This window comes from Tauraco erythrolophus, chromosome 2, assembly GCF_009769465.1.
Source record: "Tauraco erythrolophus isolate bTauEry1 chromosome 2, bTauEry1.pri, whole genome shotgun sequence".
NCBI classification, from domain to species: Eukaryota; Metazoa; Chordata; class Aves; order Musophagiformes; family Musophagidae; genus Tauraco; species Tauraco erythrolophus.
Genome location: NC_141466.1, coordinates 78401568 through 78420065, shown reverse-complemented (window position 1 = coordinate 78420065; position 18498 = coordinate 78401568). Strand labels below are relative to the sequence as shown.

General features: G+C 41.2%; 1 protein-coding gene across 1 annotated transcript in view; it reads left to right on the top strand.

Annotated features, from left to right (window-relative positions):
• Positions 1–18498, top strand: part of UTRN (utrophin) — a 366325-nt gene that overhangs the window by 13148 nt on the left and 334679 nt on the right. The window contains exon 2 of the mRNA XM_086631518.1: positions 13322–13383. Within this exon, the coding sequence (XP_086487644.1) occupies positions 13322–13383 (62 nt within the window). The remainder of the gene's footprint in view (positions 1–13321; positions 13384–18498) is intronic.

The following is an 18498-nucleotide window of genomic DNA, read 5'->3' as shown; positions in this document are numbered from 1 at the left end:
ACAAAACTAAATATTCAAAGGCAAGTCATGTGAGGACTACAGTGTCTTTAGGAGATTACCTGTAATTTCTATTTTGTAGTTGTATTTCATCCTGTTCATACCACTTGTTCTTTCTGTGATGGTAATGTCATTTTCATATTTCGGCAATAATAATCTTCCTTTTATTACTTCTGTTAAGATGTTACTTCTGTTAAGATGTTACTTCTATTTGCATAACCTGGAGAATGTGAAATGTGTTTTTGTTTTTTCGACTAAGTGTTGTTTTTTCCTGCCAAGTTTGGTAGTTTGCCATAAATTAAGTGCATAATTTTATTGAGACTTTGAATTTTGAAATTCTTGTAAGCATGTATGAAGTTAATATGTTATAGTAGCTTTGTTGCTTATAGAAGTGCAAATACATGTTAAATAGAAAGCAAGTTTCTCTCAACCTTATTTGGGAACCACTTAAGAGTTGTGCTTTTCGTTGATAAAGAGCCAGTCTTTTTGTGTGCTTGTGGGATTGCATCCCTGCCTTATCCCCATGTCCTTTCTCCCTTATTTGACCCTTCACCTCTGAGCAATTACACATTAATCCAGACCCTTTGCAACCTGCTCAAACATGTTGGAGCAATTGGGCTTTGCTTCACCGGAGCTGGCTGATACTTGGGAGTATTTACATGGGGAGGTCTGAAGAAACTGATGTGTGGCCGGCTCTTAGGAGAGCTGGGCTTGTGCAGACAAGGTGCTAACAGCCAACCTGAGATTGGGACATCATATTGAACCCTGCCTTTAAGCACAGTTCCTGTTCTAGCTGTGTTTATATCATGTATTTCTTTTGGGAGATTTGGGAAATACTTGTTCCATGCTAATCATTTATAATAAGAAATGTTTGATGATACTTGCAAGCAATTTTTCTTTCTGGGGTGAGGTAGGGGTGTTAAAGCCTTAGAAGATATTCCCCCTTGCATTATGTGGCCCAAGAGTGGTGATCTTGTCCTGACTTTTTCTGGGTGGAGGTTAAGTGCTGATCTTTTAATCCAGTATGACACTGGAAAGGTGTAAGTATTTTTATTGATTACGTTATCTCAGACCAAATGCTCTGAGTTTCAAGATGAATCTTTGAATTGAGGAAATGATCATTTCATATTGCATCAAATGCTTTTATCTGCTACAGAGGTCGTACTTTGTATTTTGCTTTTGCTCTTCTGTATGGAGTCCCTTCCTTACTGGCAGAAAGAGTTGATCTGCCATGTAGTTATACTCTCTTCCTCAGAATTAGTGAATTAAGCCAGCAAAAGCACTGCTTTTACACAAATTCAGCTATGCTAGAGGAGGTTTTGTTATTAGTGAAGTCCATGCACACTTTTTGTATGCCAAGCCAATGTAGTTGTGCCAGCAAAACTCAATAGTGAATGTCTGTGTTTAGATGCTGATTTATGCCCATTGGTGGTAAAATCTTTTTTTCTCGTCACAGTGTTTCTTCCTGTATTGCAAGCTAGTTTTCTTTTAGAGGTCATTCAAAGATATAAAGGCCTTCTGTATGGTGGGGAAATTCCTAAACACTTGAGTTTAAAACATTGCTATCTAATTAAGTCAAAGTTTCATTGCAGGTCTGGTTTCAAAAGGTCTTCAACACTGTTACTGAACTACTCTCTTAAGAATCTTCTGTGTTTGCTGTTTCAACATTGAATGGTCTGATGGACTGGTTTATGCTACTTAAATCTCTTCAACCTGAGTGCTTGGATTCACAGTTCCTATTGGATTTAGCAGTGGCTGCGCAGGGGATTGTCTTACCATAAGGAGAACTGTGCTGGGTTTAGCCTGGCATGGTACCTGTGGTGGTATCCACAGGTGCTTACAATTCCTCCATAAGCATATCTTCGGTGGTGCTTCCTCTAGTATACCTTACTTTCCAGTGGTTTGCTGTGCAAGGATTTCTTCAGCCATAAATTACATCCATCTTCTTGTGGACTCTTCATTCCATAAGCTTGTCTCTGCTTTTTTAGCCCATTTATACTAGTGACCTAATTTGTCTTACTTTCACTGGTGGTTACTCTCATTAATTTTGATACTCAGGCTAGCAATATTTAGGTTGCAAACTCCAGCCTCACTGAGGCATAGACACCACCAGGTTTGCTGCAGGGACATTGACCTTCGGTGAAACAGAAAGTTGGGGACTTGAGGATCTTAAGCTGCCTTAGCTGGGCAGCTGCCTGCCGGGAAGGGGCTGTGAATCCCGAGCCTGCATGGTCCCTGACTCCTTAGCACTGGGAAGGTGTGCAAGAACCCTTTCAGAAAATGCACCCAGGACAGGATTACACCTGTGAGTATGACTGATCTACTGGAGTTGTTGCCGGAGGCAGCAGTAATAGTCTGACTTGTAATTATCTGCTTTCATTAGGTGATCTTTCTTTTGGTACAGCCAGTTTTTAGGAAGGTAAAGGTGATGTGTCTATTCTGAATTTCACATGCCATCACAAAACCATTTGATGTGTTAGAGTGGTAGTATTCAAACCCCACATTTGCACAGGTTTCATCACAGTCCTCCTAAAAGTTGGTCATTAAATAATAAAACTACAGGGATTGAGATGTTTATATGTAATCCTCTGCCTAAGCAATTGGCTGCTGAAATCTCTTGGCTCAGGTTCTGCCAACGTCTTGATGGACTTTGAACTTGGGTTGATCTCCTTTTGACAGCTCTGTTCTTTTATCTTCTCCAGTTTTGGTCACATTCTTTGGAGTGGTATGTCCTGAAGGAACTTTCTGTACTGAAGTGGGAAGTCTTCTGTGGGCTCACACTGATGGTGATGAGTGGTACTTGCTTGTTTGCATAAATATCTATTTTAACGCATTCCAGATATTTATCCTGCAATTGTCAAACAGACTTTATGTCAAAAGAAAATTCTTATGTTTACCAGAAGCCATAAGAAGGGACCATTCATAATACTTTACTCCAATTTCTCTTTTACTTTTTCCTGATTAAGATGTCTCGCTAAGTATATGAATTGGATAAGACACCTTTATTACTGTGTGTTCTTGCCTCTAAAGTATAGCCATTTCTTCATGGACAGAGTGCTCAAAGCTTTGCTTAGCATCACGTTTTTCTGCACAAAGGTTCCCCCTTCCCCAGTGGTACAATATTTATTTTCCTTGGCCAACACAGGAATGTGACTGGGAAAGGAAATATTCAATTTATCTCAAGAAATGGACTTGCCTTTCACTCAATCTTCCTCACTAGGGCTGGATTACAGTATAAAACACTTAACCTATTTTGGGTAGATCGTGTGAAGATAAAAGCAGGTTAATTTAAGGTGATCATTTCTGTAATGGACTTGCTGGAGTGTTTTAGGGATAGAAATGAGCGATAGGGTTGGATGGGGCTTTGAGCAACATCATCTAGTAGAAGGTATCTCTGCCCATGGCAAGGGGTTTGGAAATAGATGCTCTTTAAGGTCACTTCCAACCCAAACCATTTTATGATTCTATTTGATGTGGTTTACGCTAACAAATATTTTGGATTTAAATTCTTTGATCGTTCTAATCGTTCTTTCTGCTTGCTTCTCCTTTATCTTGAGAGCACCACATCACGTGAATTTTAAGTGCTTCCTTTAAAACCTTCTATGTTTCAGGTTTCATCTTAGTAATTACAAAGGTTAATAGACTGAGGTAAATAATTTACAGGCATCAGTGTAGTCACACTGATAATAGACAAAATAATGGAATAGCTAATGAAGCTCAGACTTAGCCTGCCTGGAAACAAAACAAACAATGTATGCTTTTTTAAACTTTATTTGCCTATTTGATTTCTGTAAAGATTGAGCTCAACTTTGTTGCTGAGATCAGTATGCAACAGTTTGAGTTGAGGAATACTTTTGTATTTGGGCTTGCTTCCCTCCTGCTTCTGTCTTCCAAGCATTGCCTGCCCAGGGATTCGTATGGATAACATGGCGTGGTGTGAGTCTTGATTGTGAAGAATTGAAATGTGTTAGTCTATGGTTGTAAGTTAGCTACAGAAGAGTGTAGAAGCTTTCCAGTACACAGTCTGTTAAGTGAAATTGTGTTAGTGAGCAGCTTTCCAGCAAGTGACTTGGTGAGCTTTAGATGCTGTCGAGTTCGTGAAACACGAGCTTGCTTCCTTTCTCTTTCATTCCTTTACCATGAGCATGCTGCTTGTTCTTGGACATGCTCTTCTCTACTCAGTGCTGGTGAGGCCATGCCTGGAGCACTTGCTCCAGTTCTGAGCTCCCTAGTACAGGAGAGAAGCAAACATACTGGATTGAGGGCCAGCGGTGGGGCCACTAAGGCAATGAAGGGACTGGAGCATCTCTCCTATGAGGAGAGGCTGAGAGAGCTGGGACTGTTCAGCCTAGAGAAGAGAAGGATCAGGATCAGAAGGATGCTACCAAAGTTTATAAATACCTGAAGGGAGGGTGCAAAGAGGTTGGAGCCAGGCTCTTCTGAGTGGTGCCCAGGGACAGGACAAGAGAAAATGGACCCAAAGTGAAACACAGGAAATTCTGTTTATACTTTAAACACTGGCACAGGTTGCCTAGAGACGTTGTGCAGTGCCTGTCCTTGCAGATGGACTTGCCTGGCTGGACATGGCCCTGGGCAACCTGCTCTGACTGCGGGCTTTGGACTAGACAAATGATTTCCAAGGTGCCTTCTGACTTCTGCCATCCTGTACTTTCTGTAAAAACACTTTAAATTAAAATTTTAGTAAACTTCTTGGAAGCAATGCGAAGAGTAGTGGATTCATACAGGTGGCGAAGCTTGCTTAATACTTGTAAGATGGCTTGAGGCATTCATATGAAAGAGCTAGAAGACTTTTATTGCTATTGCAGTGATTAGAACAGTTACGAAATTGCAACCGGTATATAAACTATACATGTTCATTGTGCCTGGGGTTTTCTGGGGGTCTAGAAATCTTGTTCCAAGTGACAAAGAGCGTTAAAGCTTTTCAGACACTCCTTTCCTGTTCTCTTTGCTTAATTTCTAAGTTAATTAGAACTGGAAAGTTTAAATTATTTTTTTTACCTTCCATGGATGAAATACAACTGTATGCATGCTATTTTTTTTTTTGATCTTAAAGCTAGATTTCTAAATACCATCAGAGATTTGGGGCAATCAAACCTAGAAAACTAATACCTTGACTTTGCATCACCATTAGATTTTAAATAACTCTAGTCTGTATGTTGCTGTCACTGAAATGGCACCTATATGGTCTGTATCAGGAGGTATGTACTTGCTTGCAGAAACATTTAAATAACATTTATGTAATTTTAAAAGTATGTTAACGGCATACTTTTTTTTTTAAATCTGTTATTAATCTATTTTCATGAGGAAAGTAGGATACTCTGATTATGCTTGTCTTTCCATTGTTTTTTCCTCCTGCAAAACTGGCCCACTTTGGATTAACTAGTGGGAAATTTAATCCAATTTTCATGTCATTAAAACTAATTAAACAGCTGCAGATTGTGTGAAAATCGGTGGCTGGAGGAAGACGAGGCCCTGAACACAGTGCCTTCACTAAAGAATAATTTTTTAAAAAAAATGTATAGATGTCTTTCCTGCTGCCTGGTGGATGGCCAGTCAGCCTCTGCGTGTGAGGTACAATCTGGTGCATACCTAGCTACCTATGGCCTCTACCTTCTCTGCTGGGAGGAGTGAGTGCTTGCAGTGAGAGGCCAGAGAAGTCATGGAGAGGAGCTGGCACTGGTGGGCCATATACTAATTTATAGAAAGCCAAGCATTATTAATCTACTTCTTGGAAAATTGAAGTATGTAGTAAACTAATAATACCTGGCTCCTACATATTATATCCCAGGAGTTGGCTTCTATTTTTGTAGGGAAAAGCTGTTGACGTAGAGAGAATTTAGAGCAGGAATGACGATGGACTGTGGTGGAAGGAGATTTGGGACAAGGTGGGGACAGATGGATGGAGGAGCCTGGGAAAGAGATGGGCAGCTCTGAAGGGATGGATCAGGAAAGGTTTTGATATTTGGGAGTGAGAAGACAGAATATAAGAGGAGGGGCATTTGGGATGGCATCCTTTGGGTTTTGGAAAAGGAAGATTAGAAAACCTCTGAACAAAGTTGGAATAAAAAAGGCTCTGGAATATGAAGAGGCAGAAGTTCATTATTGTGAATAAGAACTTCAGAGTGCACTGTCTTTACCCAACTGTCAGAACAAAATAATCTAACCAGTCTGGTGCTTTTTTTTAAAAAAAAATTATTTGAAGTGTGACCATTTGTTCTTACTATGAATAGCAAGTCCACCTTCTCAGTCTGACACAAACGTGGAGCTCTGGCCAGGGCAACACAGAATATGTTGCATCTCTAGCAGTAACTGTGAAAAGTTGTCTCTGGGGTATTACTGCATTTCCTTCTGCCACATTGGGTCTGCTTTTCCAGTCAATTACGAAAACTTTTGAAAAGTTTACTTCTATGTGTAAGGTTTTTTTTTTTAGGAAGTTTGCCCCAGAGCATGACATAATCAAACGTGGAAAATGACATTACGTCTTTTGTACACTGATCAATGTTTTCTGAAGATGTTCAAACAAGGTTGTTTGTGATGTCTGCCTGATTTGAAACTCTGCTGTAACTAGTGGAGAGAGACTTGCACATACACAGTTTATGGCTTGGATTCCTTCTCTGCCTGAGCAATATCGCTTACTTGGGCCCGCGCGGGGTCTCTGACATCTGTTGTGTGTCTGCTTCCTTCTGGTATGCAGATGGGCTTTTTGTGGGGACAGCTCCTGTGTTATGCAGGAGATTACACTAGATGATCACAATGATCCCTCTGACCTTATATCCTGTGAATCACCTCCACAAATGCAAGTCAGCCTAATAATAGTTCTAATTTGGGCAGAGAAAAAAGAGCAGATGGCTAACACCAACTTGTGGAAAGCAATTCTCTTTGTAACCGCTCAGAAATGCAAAGATCTAATCTGTGTTTGTAACAAACTAAGCTGTAGTAAATCTAGTTTGTAACTCCTACCTTTTATTTGTGTCTGTAGATTTACTCGAACTTTTTAAGCGCCCTCCAGTTTATGTGCTTAGAAGCATCTTAATCACCAGATTTTGGGCAGGAGTTATCTGCCTTTCTTTTCCCGTGTCTTACCATGTGCCAGTTGTTTTGGTTGAGACCTTGGGGAGATGGTGAGGCCATCTTCCTCTACCTGTGGGTGAAGCTTGTCCTTTGGTGTCTATGGGGTACATATAATCCAGTCCACTCTCTATCATTATAGAGGTATTGGTGAAACATTTATTTCTTTTTTTTTTTTTCCCCACAGTGCACTTGCTGGTAGCCAAAACTCCATTTTACTTTAACCAAAGATTTTGACAGAAACTTTTCCAGCCTCAAACCTTGGTCCATGTTCATTGACAGTTTGTGAAATACGTGCCCAAATGTATTTGTATCACACACAAAGGCTTGCCATGGGTGTCTTGCACAGAGAGCTGATGCTGGTTGATTTGACCAAATGTTAGGCAGCTGTTGCAGGCTGTTGAACTGAAATGTGGGGTTGCTGGGCCCTGGCCACTAGCTGGAGCAGCCCTGTGTAGGTGTTGGGACACTTCGCCCCAAGTTCTTGCTTTTGCGTTGTCGTCCCATGACGACAGTAGGGTCACTGGCTGATCAACATGGATCTTCAGGCCTGGTGCGTAGCGCCGCAGCATTATTTCTGTCTCTGAGAGCTTGCTGTTCTCTGTAGTTTCCTTTTAAATATCATTCCAGTGCACTGAGACCAGCAGTGTGGCGTGTTAGATTGCTTTGCTGGGAGGTATGGAGACAGCTATTTTAATATTGCTTCAGCTGTGAGGATGCCTTCTTCTAAGCTATCAGTTGCTGGGGAATTTTTTTATTGTGAAGTGAATACAATTTAGCTTAGACTCACAGCGCACTTCAGTGAGAACCAAGGGGGTTCCTCATTACTTATCTGTGGTGTCTTGTTTTAGATGGTGTCTGTTGTTGGGAAACACCAGGGAGTGAGGAGCTGGGGGGTTTTAATTTCAGTTTAAGTAATGCTTGTATTTCATCATTTGGTCTATACAGAGAATTTACAACTTGAGAAACTGCATTTTGTGCAGCGCTTGCTGTAGGCAGGATCATTACTTTTTTTTTTTTGTTAGAGACACTATTTAATGTAACTATTTTTGCTCAACTGCTGAACTTTGATGGGGAGGAAAGATGAAGGAATGAAGGAAGACTTTGTGCTTGACACTTTGCAGAAATTAAAAATTCAGTGTGAAGATGAAAGCTTACAAGTGAATTACTTGTTTCTGGAGCCATTTGTTCTGTCATGATGTTGCAAGAGAAGAGGGGATCTGCAGAACAATTCAACTTTTACTTTGTTTCTTTAAAAAAACGAACCGGCCACCCTCTCCCCTAAAAAAAGCCCAGCCTGACCCAAAATCTCAGGGCTGTTGGTAAAGATTATTCTGTGTTAATGAAGCCAGGGTCCAATAACCCGATGAGCATCAGAGGCTCTTCTGTGAGTTCTGTGGTCATGAACTCTGGTGCTTTGTGGCTTGCTTGGCTTTTTGCCTCTTGCTAGCAGCGATTAAAAACCACACTGGTTTCCATCCTCAAATTTTAGGTGTTTATTTTGTGTCTTTTTATATGTGCATTAGTCTGAGTTCGACAAAAAGATAGTTACTTCCAAAATGGTTTTTCTATACAAAAAATTGCCCACCCAATACAAAACTTTCCCTGCTTCTTTCTATTAATGTTGTCAGGGTTTCAAATAGGTGCAAGTCCTGGGTGGGGCAGTATCTCCGAGAGATACTCTTGCTTGCCTAAAGGCTTAGGCAAAGGGATGTTTCTAACTTTGTTACATTCCAAGTGTCTTAATTGAAACCCACAGGCTAATTCCTTCTTTTATTTCTAAATTCCTTTGCTGAGAACTTAAATAACGAGGAGAATATGGTGAATTTAAGTCTTAAAATGTGAGATGACCCTTGGTAACTTGTGCTGAAATGATTGGGCAATTTCTGTACTTTATTTGCCAATCTAGTCTGTACGATTCTCCAGGGCGCTTTCGTTGTAGTGCTGCTCTGCCAGCTGTTTTGGGTGTGATAACTTTTGTCTTTCAAAAACTAAATAACACAGTTCTGTCATGTAAGCATGTAATGCGTTTTGGGGAAATAAGAAAGCTGGCTCTCAGTATGAAGCAGAGGTTGAGTAAAGGGCAAACCACAATCCGGTGAGGCTTTTGTTATTACCTCTATTTTTAGATCATTTAGATTCCTTTTTGCTTCTGAACAGTATATTCACAAGGTAATAGATTGGACTTGAACTGCGGTTTCAAAGTGCCCCAGTACTATTAAGGGACAATGTTGACCGTGGAGGAGGTACATAAAAGCGGCTCCTGGGGGCAATTGAATGCCAGGACACAGGCTGGGCATCTGACTACAAGAGCCGGTTGTTTTGGGCATACTCCAATTGCATGGAGATACATCATGAAACAGGCTTCAGCAAACAAGCATCCGGGATAGGAAGCTTTTCTTCTCTCTGTTGTCATCACAAGAGTTTAATTCTCTGTGTGTGTTTAGATTTCTTTTTATTTCCTGTTAAAAGAACAAACTGTTCTGACATTGGCCATTACAAGTCCATTAAGTGACTGGTGGGCAGGCAGAGCCGTGCTGGCCAGAGGAAACAGTCAGTAGGTGATGAAGCAGAATTTGGCCCCAAGTCGGTCCTTGGCTTTTATCGTCAGACTGCGGCAGTGTGAAAGGAAACACAAATTTTTTTAGCAACTTGGTGAATTTGTTTCTCCCTGGGTTGTGACTTGCCAATGTTTTTAATGTCTTGTGTGAGGAGCTGACTGGCTGGAGTACTGCGTGCTTTGCTGAACGGTAATATTGGGTTTTTGTCTGAATGTGGCTAATTTGTTATCCAAATCGTAATGTCAGCCTCTGGGGGTTAGCTTTACAGACTCATAGGAATCTAAAGAAAATTAATTTGAGGGAAAAAATAACTTGTCACTGTTGCTAACAAAGCACCAGCATTTCAGTTACAAATTTATTTCCAGCGATTTATACCAAAAAGCTTGACACAACCCTAGCTATAATGGCTAATTACAAAAATCCTAGCTACAGAGGCTTTCATAAAGCAAACATGAAAGCAGAGCCTGACTGGTCAAGTGTCATCTATGGGTTTTATAACTGAGCAGGATGTTGATTCCTTGCTTAGCTCAAATAAAGGATGCTCTGATACTGAAGAGATAGTAGGGGTATATACATTCAGTCTTTAATGGTAAAAGAAAGAACATTAGTAGTTTGTATTTATTGAAGTCATGTGGTTTTTTATTTGTTAATTGTTGCTGGTTGTGTGTTGTTTTTTTTTTTTTCCCTTCTGCTCCCTAAGAAGCCCTCTTTTTGAAAAGAAGGAAAAGGGGCTGGATTTTTAGTAAATGTCACATATGCTACTGCAGCACACGTAGTGGGAGCAGTTATAGAAACTGGACCTGAGGTCTAGTGGGGGGCGCAGGTGTAGGAGCAAGGCATGCTGAAGTAGTCCTGGCGGGCTGAAGTTGGTGTAATGCTGGAAAGAGCTGTCACCTGCTGCGCGTCTGCCTGTGAAGGGGCTGAACCCCCCAAGAGCGGGGTGTGTAGAGCTCCTAACGCACAGGATATATAAATCCATGACTCTTTTCATAACAGTTGTTACCCTTTTACACAGTTAATACAATTATTTTTGGCTTCTCTTTGCGCTTTGCCTTTGTCATCTTCAATAGTAAAAGAATGTGAGACCTCAAACTTTGGGGTTACTCTTGATTCTCACAGAAGCTTAAAGAAGGAAGAAGGCAGACTGAGCCTTAGGAAAGCACCCTCATACATAGCTATGTGCTTGGGGGTGTGGGCAGCAAAGGGACAGAGGTTATATTTAAAGAGAGAGAAGGATGTTTAAATCTCTATACATTCAGTACAAATAGTATTTGGAATTAATGTAAACAGAAAACATCAAGAGTTGGACACAGTCTGGGATTGAGTTTTGTACAAAGCTAGCTTTTTGGTCCCATGTGGCAGTTAATAATCTAGTCTGTTCCTGTCGCTTAAAAAAAAAAAAAACTTGAAGGGAAAAAATGGAGTAAATATATTCAGTATATTTAGAGTTTGAATTTTGACCCTGTCGGTCTCCTGTGAGATGGATACTTGTCACTGAGTATCCTGCTGGTAGATCCTGTCTCTGATGGCAAGGCACTTTATGCACTGAGGGAAGAGAGCAGGGTTAATGAGGTCTTTTAGGTCATTGCATTCCTCCTGAACAACACCTTGAATTTCAACGAGATGTTTTAAGCGTGGCCTGCTGTGCATGCACTGTAGGTATCTTGAAGTTCTTTCAGAAAAACCTTTTTCTGCATTGGGCTAGCTTTGATTTCTGGTTAAGCTCAAGGTGCAACTGAGGAGTAGGCTGCCTTGGAGCTTTAGATGGCAAGGAGGAGGAGCACAAAAGGGTGAAACAATGGCTGCTGGCTGCCATGTTGCTGCAGATGTGCACTCTTGGATGTGCTGGAAGCAGGTTTTTCAGCCAAAGCCTAAAAGGAGCCCAGAACCGAGGTTTTACTTTGAATTAACATGAATGTTTTAAGAATGCTTATTAAGTCTTTTAGCTGTTGTGACAATCTCGTCGGTCTCTTACCAATGTCACTTCTTCTCTTTCCCTGAACTGAGCCTTAGCCGCTATTCCTTGTTCATGTCTGTTACATAAAAAAAACCCACCTGCTCACTTGCTTGCTCCAGTAGTTCACGTGTAACAGATCCCTGGCTAGATGTTAGACATGAATGGCATAACTTCCAGATGCATGTTGGGCAAGAAGAAAAAATTTTGAGGTCGTCTACTGAAAGAATCTTCTGGTAGTGTTCCTGACTTTTTTTTTAAAATAAACATCTGGGTTTTGTAGGTAAAACTTCACTGTGCAACGATCTCAATTGCTGCTGTCTCGAAGCATAGGATCTTTTAAGTGGTGCTTCTTAATCATAATCTGATTTCTCTTCAGACTGTATGAAATCATGAAAAGGGGAAAAAAAAAAATTATATGAAGTGGAACATTTGAGTTTCAATCCAGTTTTCTTTATGGCTTCATCCCAGTGCAGGGACAGATGGTCTGAGCACTGTGGTGGTACACTTTGTAGTGGTAAGGGGCTTGGAAAAGCTAGTGCCAGCTGCCACAGGGAGGTTCTTTAGGAGAGCACCTGGGGCAGCAGTGTGCTGTGGGCACCTGAAGTGTGTCTCTGGACTGGTCTGTCCAGAGACTCATGGAGTCTTGAAGGCTGAGCTTACCCAGCGGAAGGCACTGCCTGCCTTGGCTGTGCTCTGCTGCATGGATTTGGGGGCTAAAGCCTTTCATAGGCTGCATGTGTTTTTTTCCTTCTTGACTGCAGCAAGAAGGACTGAAAATCCATGGTGAGCCAACACCCTTTGCCTGGCCTGTTGTCAGCAGGGAATTCGCTGTCCTTTAAGTGCAGGCGATGAGGCACAGTCTCACCCTTAGAGCTGCTGGGTGCCATTCACCCAACAGGTGTCCTGTCATATGGGCAGCGCTGTGCTGGAGGTGACTCAGCCTGGTTTAGTGGGAAAGCCCTTGTAAGATTGCAGGTCACTCTCAAATGGCTTCCTTAACCTGGGAAGCAACCTTCCCTCTGCACAGCTGGAGGCCTCTGCTCCTTCTTCAGCTTTGACCTGTAGGTGCCCTCCTGTCCTCCCTCCTTGACCGGCTGGGTCCTCCTGGCTGTCTCCCAGACCCCAGATGGTGGTACTTCAATGCCATGCTCGTCAGTGCCCTTCCTGCATGCCAGCTGAACTTGGCTGTGGCTGGTCACTAACGTGGCTCCTAACCCAGGTGTGACAGTAGGCTGGGGTAGGTAAGGATGCCAGTGCTTCAAGAGTTGTCTCAGCAGCTTTGCTACTGTGGTTGCTGTGCCGTGTACCGAAGGAGGTTATTATCTGCATCAGAAGCTTGAATAAGGACCTCAGCAGGGTTTGGAGTCATGCATCTGGGCAAAAAGGTGTAGACAAAGTCTGATTAAAAGCCCATGGTTTCATAGGTTGCTTTTCAGCAGCTGGGAAGCCTGTGAATTCGATGCATTGTTGTCCTGCCTGGGAAGTGCCAAGAGGCTGATTCTGATGGAAAAGAGATGCCGTGGTTGCTAGTAAAGTTGAAACATTTGTGTGACTCTGCAAATACCAAAGTTTGTAGAGGTTTGAACAGCTTTATTGACAGATGAGATAAAAAATTTGCCCGCTGAGTCAGGGTAGTGTTCAATATGACCTGTTTTGAGCAATCTGGGATTAAGAATACGTTTTCACTCATTGTTTTCTTCTTATTTTCTCTCTTCAGATGAACACAATGATGTACAGAAAAAGACTTTTACAAAATGGATAAATGCTCGTTTTTCCAAGGTAACGTTGGGTTTAAAGTACTTCTTCGTTTTGTTTGATTCACTGCTTGTAACAGTATTAAATATACTTTGCTCTTACTCTTGTAGAACACTCCTAGTAAAATATGTCAAAATGTGTAATGAAAACAGGTAAAATACTGTAATGTTTGTTCCCTCTGTTTCCTCATGGTCATAAATGTTTGATACTACGTCTTGTTTAAGAAAAAAATGAAATATTCTATTTGTTAATATATTATAACAGTTATTTGCATGACAGTGTCTGGGTTTTAGTCCTCTTACTTTGTACAGTTTATTTCTGAACCCTAGTCACTGTGTTTAGTCTCAGAGTCAGCTTTACTCATCCAAAATACTCTGCAAACCTCCAGTTGAAGCCATTTGGTGTTGCTGCTTGTCTTGACTGTGAAATTTGGTATAGTTGTTTGCTTATTTTGAATTTTCCTTGGCTCTCATGCTGTATAGTTCTTGTTTTAATTCTCTTTACTGGCTTCAAACGTAGTGAGGATCTTGTTTTCCGCTTGGGGATGAGAAAGGAAACGGTGGTTGCTTTGGGATGCTATTTAAAGCCTGCTTTTTGTGCTATTCTGCTGATAGTGAAAAATGATACTTTATCCAGGAGTGGAATGGCTCTGGAAAGTTTCTCTAGTTTGTAGTTTTAATGTGTGAAGGCATCTGGGCTATTATCAGAGAAAACTCAGTTGTGTGTTTTTTTTTTTTTCTAGTCAGTATGATGCCACAGGTGGGATAACTACTAGTTTGCGCCTTGTTGATGAAAAGGGGCATGCATGTGAAATCCTGAAAGAAGGTATAAATATAAAAAGAAGCGGGGGTGTGTGGTGGATTTTTTTTGTTTATTTTTTTTTTAATAAAGCGACAGCAGTGCTATAGCAATGAATGAATGCCTCTGAAGCACTGCCCTTCTGAAGTTCTTGGTCAGCAGTGTAAGAAATTTTTACCTTCCTTCCCTTCCGGTGCAACAAGACACTGAGTAATGCAAGGCTTGTGGCCTTGGTTGATTCACTTTGGCCTAGGTTTGTTTTGGTTGAAAGCTGATAGCCTGTGCTCTTCATCCAATACATTCTTGGCTGGTTTGCTCTTCAGGGCAGGAGTGTGTACGCATAAGTGGTTGATCTATGTTCTCTTTTTGACTGCCACTGAGAGGAAAGATGGTCCTGCCGCAGGAGGGTTAGGCAGGGCAGGATCATGTAAGGAGTGAAAACGTGGTGAGAAAGGAAGGCCTGTTTGTAGAGACTTATCCTGGCATAAAGATGGCATCAACACAGAAATGACAGTGATACTGAGAATGTGTTGTGTGACTGGTTTGTACGTGTTACGGACATTATATTGAAATAGGTAAAATTTGTTTTCAGTCTTTGTACTTGTATATACTTGTACACCCATGGATATATTTTGTAAAGGGGCTTTTCCTTTTATACGATGTATTCAGACAGATCCTGCTTAACTCCTGCGTTTCCCTGCCATAGGGTATGGTCAGATACTCATCGGATTTGAAGTAACTCTGTAACTTCATGTCCTGTTAAATCACCCGAAGCTGTGAAAGCTGTGTTAATGATTAAAGAGACGTATAAAAGGACATACTCCTGATTACTGCATGTCCAATTCAAACTCGAGTATGGCTGCTTCACTATGACAAGGTGCAGATTTATGAAGACTGGCGTGTTCAGATTGCAAGGAAATTGCTGGTGTTAAGTAGAAATCACCTCATGTAAGAAAGTCTAGTTTCAGCTGTGCCTTGAAAATGTGAAGAGACTGATTTCAGTCTTATTGAAGTTTTTGCGTTTACCAAGTCATTTTTGGTGTTTAAGATTGCTTTGCTGTGAACTAGATCGATTCAGCTGCTTAGTAGAATAGAGAGATTTTAGAGGCTGGGTAAATGTAATCTGACTTGTATTGCAGTAAACAAAATGGTAACTGAAGAATTTTGTATGGAATTGCAAATTTCACTCCAAGAATTTTACTTGTCCTTCCATGTTAACTATACTGTAGTTGCCCTTCATTTAAGCACATAAATAAAAAGTAAGCAGCTGAGCCTCTAGAAACTAGTTGGACATACAAAAATCCTAAAATTGCAATTGGATAATGTACTCAAAATCACTGAGCTTGATTTAAATCAATTCAATAGGGTTTTACAAAGAATCTAGAAAGAGAGCAATGGCTTTACCTTCTCTTGTCAGAGAATATGTAGACGAGTGAAACACAGTAAGTCTCTCAAGTATGCTGTGAGGTACCCGTATCTGCTTCGGGCACCTATTCAGTGGAATATAGGTTCTTGCTCTAGTTGACAGCACAGTAAATTCTGTTTGTGCTTTTTGTTTGAACTGTGCTATGACAAAATGCGTCCTATTTTGCATGTATTTTTTGAAATAAAGGCACAAGCACATTTAAAGTGGATTGAGTTGTGAGGTCAATAAATGTATTTGGCCAAGCCTCAGTGCTAGCTGTAAAAATCTTTACCTTAGCAGAGCCTTACACACTACAACTCATAAGCCTACGGTAGTTGTGTAGTAAGGATATTTTGTTAAAATTAAAGAGCATTAAAGTGGTTAGATAAATAGTCTATTTTACCAAGCTTTAACCAATAAGGAAGTTTGCATTCAAATAGATATTGATACAGAGCATTTCAGTGTATCTTTATATAAAGCCATGTGATGTTTCTCCTTATTGTATGTTTTTCCATTGCTTTGTCCAGTCTAATTTCAAGAGTCAGGATTAGCTGATTCCCTGTGGTATAGTCCACCTATTAAGGCATCTAGTTGTATGGTTAGTTAATGTATGCTCTTCAAACACTGTAAAATTGTGTTTTCTGTCCTTTCTGTTTTCCTGTCCCTTTATTCCTTTCTATCCTTTTTTCATTAATACTCACCAGTTCGTAAGTATCAATGGATATATTTTCAGAGCACCTTTTTGAAATGGCATAGTATTGTCTTCTCTGTTTACAGCCACTGCAAATAAAGGTAAATATCAGAAGTAGCTACTAATTTTGAGTGCTCAATCTGAGACTTTTGTTAGGTTATCCAAAGGATTTGACATTTCTGTAATATCTTCATATAAACCAAAGCTCTTGTTGAGTCTTATGACAGAGCTCAGAGGGTTCATCTCTTCTGCAAACTCAAGCAAACCATCTAAAATATCTAGTTGGTTTTCAGATGGAGCTTGATCAGCGTAGAGGAGGGACTTCAAGAAGATGATGTGTGTGTCAGCAAGGACTGGGCTTAATGATCTAGGGAAGTCTCTTAATCTGGCACACAGTAAGTGATTACCTGTGAAATTGCGCTTTAAGTGATTCTGCTTAGTTACAGGGGAAATCTTGACTAAAAGTAGGGTTTGAATTCAGGTCCACAGGATACCTCACTGCTCCGTTAACCATATGTTATTTATTACACATAGAATCATAGAATGGTTAGGGCTGGAAGGGACCTTCAAAGGTCATCTAGTCCAACCCCCCTGCAAGGAACAGGGATATCTCCAACTAGATCAGGTTGCTCAGGGCCTCGTCCAACCTGGCCTTGAACATCTCCAGGGATGGAGCATCCACCACCTCTCTGGGCAACCTGTTCCAGTGTTCTACAACTCTCATGGTAAAAAGAAGAGTGAACAAAGATTTTGCAATTGACCCTAGTTTTGACTTTTCCAAACTTCTAAATAGTTTCAATCTGTATCTATTTGTATGGCATATCAGCAGGCCTGGGACTTTTAGAACCATCATACAGACCTCTGACCCTTCAGCTGATAATCGCATAGTGGCTGATACTTGCACTCGCAACTCCAGAAGGTTTCTAGAAGACTTGATAGGCATGTTGAGGAATATGAGTGTCTTGTGTCCCACTTCAGACCCTGCAAGTACATTTTTTTCTGTCCTATTTTCTTTGCTTACTTTACTCCTACTTCCTGACCCTGTTTTTTTTTTTCCCCCTCTCATGTGAGAAATCTTGCCTGCCCAGCAAATCTGGAGTTTTGATTGCCCTGCCTATTTCATTCCCACTTCTGTCTTTTTCACTTAGTTGCTTATCCAGCAAGACCCAGTTTTTCTTGTTAAAGCTCCAGACCTGCTCTGTCTGTCCTTCCTTTCCCCTTCTCTCACTCTACATCTCTTCGCCTTCCTAGCCCTTACAGGATTTGATGCTTGTGCAGTTGGTCCTATTTTTGCATGTCTCTTTGTCTAGTCTTTCCCTCTCTTTATCTCCTTGCAGGAAACTCTTTGCTGGCTTCCACGTTCCCATTTTCCAAAATTTGCTTTCAGATTGGTTACTCTCTACTTCCGCTGTTTCTGAACTTGGCAGGTAGGACCCAGAGTCAGCACAAGAAACATGATGCCCTAACTCTGAATTTAGACCCATGGAGTCAGATCTGTCACAGCCTGTTGGAGCTTAGTGCTGCCACTCTAGAGGAAGTTCACAGATCTGGCATGGGCAAACTGAGACTCTTCCTCAAAGAATCGTGTCTCCATTAAATTTGGGAAGTTCTCCCACAGGTATGGCAGAAACACTTTATTGCTAGAAAGGCTGTGCTCTGCGAAAGAACGTAAAACCTCAGAGATGCTAGTGGTATTCAGTAAAAAGGACACTGGATTTCCTCCCCGCCCTCCCTGAGTCATAAGACTTGTGTATGGGTGGCTGTTGAACAGGAGTCAACTGGAGGCATTGTTCCAAGGTGTTGGGAGCTGCATTCAAAACCTTTGCATGCCTGAAGAGCTGTGCCTCCCTTCCCTTTTTGTCATGTACTCCCATCTCTTTCCCATCCAAGCTCTCAATTTCATTCTTCTTGTACGCGGAAGACCATATGTCTTATTTCTGCATTTGCAGTATTCTTGTTGCATGTATTTCCATGATCCAGATCCTCCAGGACCTGTGCTAGTGCCCTGATGTCTGCATTGACTACAAGCTGCAATGCTGGCAGGGCTTGGAGCTAGGACCTGCCAGTGTGTGTAAAGCCAAACCTCTCATACTTTACAGTATCTTAAGCTCTCTCCTGCTCTGTGGTCTTCCAAAACATGTTTCAGTTTAGGGTTGAAGAGCAAAGAGGAGGCTGAGGGGCAGCTTGGGAGTAGACGGGAAGGCTGCAAGAAGGCAAATACTTGGTGCTGGGGCTCCTGTGCATG